The sequence below is a fragment of the Gekko japonicus genome, unplaced genomic scaffold, assembly GCF_001447785.1.
Source record: "Gekko japonicus isolate JY-2015 unplaced genomic scaffold, Gekko_japonicus_V1.1 scaffold1924, whole genome shotgun sequence".
Taxonomy (NCBI): domain Eukaryota; kingdom Metazoa; phylum Chordata; class Lepidosauria; order Squamata; family Gekkonidae; genus Gekko; species Gekko japonicus.
The window spans coordinates 17,454-24,213 of NW_015175419.1; the positions used below are offsets into that span (position 1 = coordinate 17,454).

The following is a 6,760-nucleotide window of genomic DNA, read 5'->3' on the forward strand; positions in this document are numbered from 1 at the left end:
AATTCATCAGTCAGACACCTTTGGAAGCTTGCTGCAAGAACAATTCCAAAAGTAAGAGCACCATTTGCAGCAAACAGGTGAGTAACGGCAGGAAGGGGGGAAGCAGCATGGACCTGATAAAGAATGTGGGAAACCGAAAGGAGGAAAGAAGGACCACTGTAATTACTGACAAGAGAAACTTACAAAAAAATTCATGCTCACAACATAAGAACATAAGAACATAAGAGATGCCAATGTTGGATCAGGCCAAAGGCCCATCCAGTCCAACACTCTGTATCACACAGTGGCCAGAAATACCAGTGCCATCAGGAGGTCCACCAGTGGGGCCAGGACATTAGAAGCCCTCCCACTGTTGACCCCCCCAAGCACCAAGATGACAGAGCATCACTTGCCCCAGAGTCCCTATCTATGCCTTGTGGCTAATAGCCACTGATGGACCTCTGTTCCATATGCTTATCTAATTCCCTCTTGAAGCTGTCCATGCTTGTAGCCGCCACCACTTCCTGTGGCAGTGAATTCCAAGTGTTAATCACTCTTTGGGTGAAGAAGTACTTCCTCTTATCCGTTCTAACCCGACCGCTCAGCAATTTCATGGAGTGCCCACGAGTTCTTGTATTGTGAGAAAGGGAGAAAGGTACCTCTTTCTCTACCTGCTCTTTCCCATGCATAATCTTATAAACCTCAATCATGTCACCCCTCAGTCGTCGTTTCTCCAAGCTAAAGAGCCCTAAGCGCCTTAACCTTTCCTCATAGGGAAAGTGTTCCAACCCCTTTATCATTCGAGTTGCCCTTTTCTGAACTTTTTCCAAAGCTATAATATCATTTTTAACGTGTGGTGACCAGAATTGTTCTATAAATTATTTCAAGTTTTCCTCAGTTCAGTGTATGTACTCCCATAAGTCTAGCTCTCACCCTTAAGGTGGAGCACTACTGGTGCCTGAGTGTGTGTGTGTGTGGGGGGGGGGGAAAACAGGGTTACTCTGAGCAGTTGCACCCAGCACTGGCTCTCAGCCTGGTGGCTCTTGGGCGGTTTTCTGCAGCCTTGCCACCACTGGCCAGCTGCATGGCTGAGGGAGGGTGCAGTAAGTGGACCTGACGGCTGCAGGTTCCAATTTGGTCCACAGTTTATGTTTGGAAGGGGCTGCAGGTGCACTGGCTGTGGCTGAAGTCTTCCCAGCACAGTGTGCCTATGTCATCCTTCTCTCCCTCGTCACCATGGGCTGGTTCCCACTCCAGGCACAAACAAAATGATTACCAATACTGCGGACTCTTTCCAGAAGAAAACTGGATCATTCAATCTCATAATAAAAGTAACTGCACAGTTTATATTAATCTCCCAAGCAATAACAAAGGGATCTAGTATACTCTACATAGATGAGGGTACATCATTTTAGCATTAACACATTTTAAACTTCACACGGGACAAGCAGCTGTCTCTTTACCTTCTCTGCCTCTCGAGTATCATCAAAGAGTCGCCTCTGCCTTCTTGCTGGAATCGCCTTTGCTGTCTCCCACGCTTCAACCCACATGTTACTTGGAATCTTCATTCGCGCACTCAGCTCACCCTGAATGACTACATTTCCTTTCTCATCCACAGTTTCCTCTTCAATGTAATCCCGGGGCGAATACCATCTCACAAAATCTTCTAGACAACAACCAGGGTTGGCAGCCTTGGGGAGAAAAGAAGCAAACACATTTTTCCCTCCCAGCATGTGCCTGCCAAATCAAAACACGGTTAACGGGATTGGCTTCTATTGTTTGTCATTTTAAAATATTTAATGTTTCTTGGCTACCAGCAGCTGTGTTTCTTTTTCTTTTAGTTGACTATATACTATGAGTGAGCTTAAGTAGTTGAGAGTAATTAGTGATTATTTCAGACTTCCTGTTTAGCTTGTAATTTTTTGAAAAATATTCCAGAGCCACCACTGACTTTTCTTCAAGACTAAAGTGTCTTAATCAAAGAGGCTTAACTGATTTACCAAAGCACAACTGTGTCTCAGTTTTCATTTTCAAGCGTGAATACTAGAAGTCTTCAATGCCCACAGAAGTCACCAAGTCTACAATGACCTGACCTGGATAGCCCCGGCTAGTCTGAATTCGTCAGATCTCAGAAGCTAAGAAGGGCCACCCTGGTTGCTTAGCCCAGATGGTTAGACAGTGTCATCGATGCAACGAACATGAAGTTGAGCAAACTTCAGAGGATGGCGGAAGACCGGAGGGCCTGGAGGGAGCTGGTCCATGGGGTCGCAAAGAGTCGGACTCGACTGTGCGACTGAACAACAACAACTTAGTAAGACACAAACCAAATTAGAACATTGTCACACACACCAAAAATGATGAACTGAACTTTTTAAACCACTGACACACATTGTTATATTGTCTTTAGACAGAGAAAGAGTCAAATAAAACAAAAATGAATAGGTAAAGCAAACTGTTACTGAAAGATCCTGTTATTAGTTCCATTTGCATTTTTATACTGTATGCATATTATTAAGACAAAACCTTGGAATTTGTAAGTCAGTATTTACCTTGAAGGATTCCATATCTGATAGCAAACAAGCGCTTTGCATGCGAGCTCGAAGATGAGCTCCTTCTGCTGACGTTCCCAGTTTAGCCAGAACTTCAGACTGTTCCTCTAACAGATCTTCGGTCATAGGAGCTGGTTCCTAAAAAGTACAAAGTACAAACACAGAAGCTTGTATATAAAATAAAGTCTCCTCACCGTAAAATCAACGCCCAGGCCAAACCACTGGACCTAGAGACACCAAATTCGGGGAGAGTGCTCCCACCATGGTGTAGGTGCTCGTTAAGAAGGGATTTTTAGAAATTCGACCCCCTAAGGGGGTCAAAAGGGGTAAAATGTGCTCCCCCATTGCTTCCTATGTGGCTGCCAGATTGCTGCCTCCTTGCACCCCCCCACTCTCTGATTGGTTCCGCGGTTAAAAAAAAATAGTTACAACAGACTGCAGAGAGCTAATGTCAGTTGAGGAAATCCGGAATGGCCAATCGCCTGTGAGGAGCAGCAGTGCTACTGGCCCAGCCTCCTGGATGGCTTCCAACACACTCCCCCCCTCCTACACCTGACAGAAGCTATCTGTCAGGTGCAGCAGTGGATGCAGGGTGCTGAAAGCCATCAGGGAGCCTGCCCCAGCAGTAATGCCTTAGTGATCCTGCCAGCCCTGCCTGCACAGTGGCTTCTAATACTTATCCCCCCTCCTACACTGGACAGTCAGCTGCCTGTCAGGTGTAGGAGAGGAGGTTGGATGCTTACAGCCGTTGGGGAGGTTTGCTCAGCAGGATTGCCTTAATGCTGCTGCTGGCCCAGCCTCCCCAATGCCTTTAAACACAATCCACTCCCCACAGTTACACCACACAGGTGTTTGTCAGGTGTAGGAGCAAGGCCAGGGTGCTTTAATCCATCAGGGACACTGCCCCAGCAGGATGTTGCTGGCTCAGCCACACCAATGGCTTTAGACACACTCCCACACACTATGGAAACATGCCCCAAATGTGTAGAAAAGTGGTTTCCTTTATTAGGTTATTTAACTTCTTAAAATGTGGGTTCTAGAAAATTGGTTCATATGAACTTGCTTAATATCTGATTGCTCGGATGGTGTTTTGAATTTGGAGTTACGTCCCACTTCTTAAATGTAACATAAATGTGGAGCATTTTTGTAAAAAAAAAAAAAGGGGGGGGGTATGCCCACCCAAAATCCAATGCCCAGGCCAAACCCCTGCACCAAGAAAGCCAAAATAAGGGGAATACATTCCTACCATGATGTCAAACCCCCCCCACCGAAGAGATTTCTGAGAAACATGACCCCCTAAGGGGGTAAAAAAGGGGCAAAATGTGTTCCCCAATTGTTTCCATGTGCCTGGCAGGCTGCTGCCTCCTTGCCCCCCCCCCCCCCCCCCCCCCCCCCCCCGCGCGCTTGCGATGTTGTACCCCCCCCCCCCCCGACTGGTCAACTGTGTAGTTCAGAGTTCTGAGGTAAAACCTGCCTACTTGCACCCACCTTCCTCTGATTGCTCAGCTATGGATCTCAATGTCCTGAGGTAAAAACACAGTCAGAAGAGACTGCAGACAGTTGAGGACAATTACAGAAATCAGTGATTCCAGACTCCTGAACAGATATTTCTCTTAACAGCCAGCATGGCAATTGAGTTTATGAATGTTCATGGGAAGATAGTAAAGAACCTTTCTAGGAACCTGCTCCAGAGTGAGCTCACCAAGCAGCCTGGTGATCCTAGCACCTGAGGGCAGAACCACCACTGTGGTCTACAGAGAGGTCCTTCGGTAGAGGAAAAAAACACACACATGTCTTACTTCAACCTTTACACTACAATCTTCTCCATTAGAATTCCTACAACAAATGTCACATTTCAAACTTCACATAATCAATATTATAACTGGATTTACGGAACTTAAATGCTGTAGTGAAGCACGGGGTATCAGGCTAGTTTCAGATAAAAGAGTAATCAGAATGGCAAAAAACCCGGTTTTCGAGATCAACAGTGTGATTTGATGGGAGTCAAGATCACTCTTATTAGGCATGGACATTTAACAGTGTCCAAATTAAATAATTTATATCCATCAATTGTGTCCATTTCCCTATCCCTTTGGCAGTTGAAATTCCTGGAAAAACATAGAAACTCCCAGAATTGCAACCTGTATCCAACCACATTCCAAAGAAGTTATGAGCAATTAAGTTTTCTTAAGAGAGACAGTGATTCCCAATGATTCTGTCCTTCCACTGCAGATCTCCCACTGTGCTACTTCCGGGTGCCCACTGGCGCCCCCCCCCCCCCCCCCAGCTACAGCAGTAGAAGAGAATCAGCAGAAATCCCTCCACCTTTTTTCAGAAACCTTAACAGCACTTATGTTTTCTTTACTGTGTCGTCAGGTCATATGCAGGCCAACAAAACTACCTGTGACTTCAGCATGGAAGAACCTTTAGTGCCTAGCTGCTGACATGGCCACAAATATACGGTCTTGCAGGCTGCAGCCCCATATTTTCCAATCCAAAAGTACAAGTGAGCAGTGGAATCCTCAATAGATTTTTTTACACTAACAGCACTTGTGTTATGTCCACATTCTTTATCGGATTACAAGAACATGTTTACTAAAACCAAAACCAGAATTCTTTACAATACAAATCCTCAGCTATAAAGGGAGACAAAACACCAACACAGAACCTGTTACTGGTTCCATTTGTTCTGCTGCAATGCTCCTTAATTTGAAAAAGAAAACAAGCCGCTGGCAGCACTATGCATATTTCACTAAAACTAACACTGATCATCCATTTATATTAATGAAATAGACTGGGAAGAAAGCAAGTACTGCTTAGCAGTGGCAGAAGTACTGGTATAAAACAATTAGTTCCCATCCTATAGCTTCCTATAAGGGGGAAAAGTGGGAAACAGGCTTAGGAGCAGTGTTCCCTCTAAGCTGAGTTTTTTAGCCTCCAGCTCACAGATTTTTGTCTTAGCTCAGGAGGGATGACTGCAGAGCAAACTAATGTATGCAGTAGCCAAATCGCTCACTCACAACTTTAATGCCAGTAGCTCACAAGGTAGAATTTTTGCTCACAAGACTTCACAGTTTAGAGGGAACATTGCTTAGGAGTGCCATAACCCTAACGTTTTTATATTGTCACAAAGCTAAACAGTTCCCAGAGCATGGTTGGAGGGGCACAAAATACTGCAAGCCTTGCTGAAGCTAAGTAGTTCTATTCTGAGGGCCTGGATACAAGGCCTCCTGGGGATCCCATGTAAGCCACTAGAGTTCCAGGGTGGAAGACAAGACAGGATATAATCAACAGGCAACCGTGGTCGGATTTTTAGGAAAGAGCATTTTACATGGAGGGGTATCTGGGTTAGCCTGCTGCAATCAAAACAAAGAGTCTTGGGGGCACCTTAACAACTATTAAATTTACTGTACCTAAATTTGGGGGGCAGGGTCATGCATATGTCCTCAGACACAGGAATAAAATAGGGGCACTCTATCTCACACCGTTCTAACTGTGGGGGAAAATCGGTCCATACGATCGCAAAAGAACAGCATTTCTAACGCCACTGATTTCAGGAGGACCCATTTAAGCATTTGCATTCTCCACACTGGTAAAAATCAATGGGCATTTGAAGTGCTTACCTTTGGCTGGATCATGCTCTTATCTTCCTAGCCCTGCCTTTCCAGACAAAATTACACATCTTTGAGCAACTATAAAAAATACAGGAGTAGGGTTCATAGCAGAGTTAATTTATGCAACTGTTTCACCAGTGTCCTGTAAATCACTGCATTTCAGATGGTGGGAGGTGGGTCATCCTATGTAGAAACATTCATGACACAAACCTGCACTTGTGGGGGACCAAATCCACCAATACAGTTGCTCACCCAGTCATCTTCTACATAGTAAGAAGTAGAAGACCAGCAGAAATACTTTCAAGCTACAGTCTAACCTGTGTTATTGGAATATAGAGAGGTTCCCCAGGATGAAGCAAAGTCAAGTTGCCATGCTGATGTAAACGACCTTCTGGCTTTAAGGCTGAAGTCTCTTTGCTGCCTTCTTTTGCAACCCCCTTTTTCACATTTTCTTGTCCATTTCCTTTAAGTTCTTCGGTATCACTTAGGCATTCAAAAAATTCTTCTTCACTATCACTCCATGACTCCCAAGACTTCCCTACTTCTCCCTTCTCCTTATCACTCTCCTTGTGATAATCTCTGCCCAACAGGTCAGGTGTGCCAGTATCACTGGAAGAG

At 45.0% G+C, this 6,760-nt stretch overlaps 1 protein-coding gene across 2 annotated transcripts in view; it reads right to left on the reverse strand.

Annotated features, from left to right (window-relative positions):
- The window catches only part of RAB3GAP1 (RAB3 GTPase activating protein catalytic subunit 1), a 45,098-nt gene that overhangs the window by 6,844 nt on the left and 31,494 nt on the right, over positions 1-6,760 (reverse strand). The window contains exons 18-20 of one of the 2 annotated variants that reach the window (XM_015425784.1): positions 6,460-6,760; positions 2,529-2,666; positions 1,443-1,670 (exon numbers count right to left, since the gene is read on the reverse strand). In XM_015425784.1, the coding sequence (XP_015281270.1) occupies positions 1,443-1,670; positions 2,529-2,666; positions 6,460-6,760 (667 nt within the window). The remainder of the gene's footprint in view (positions 1-1,442; positions 1,671-2,528; positions 2,667-6,459) is intronic. The other variant, XM_015425783.1, reaches the window with a different exon arrangement.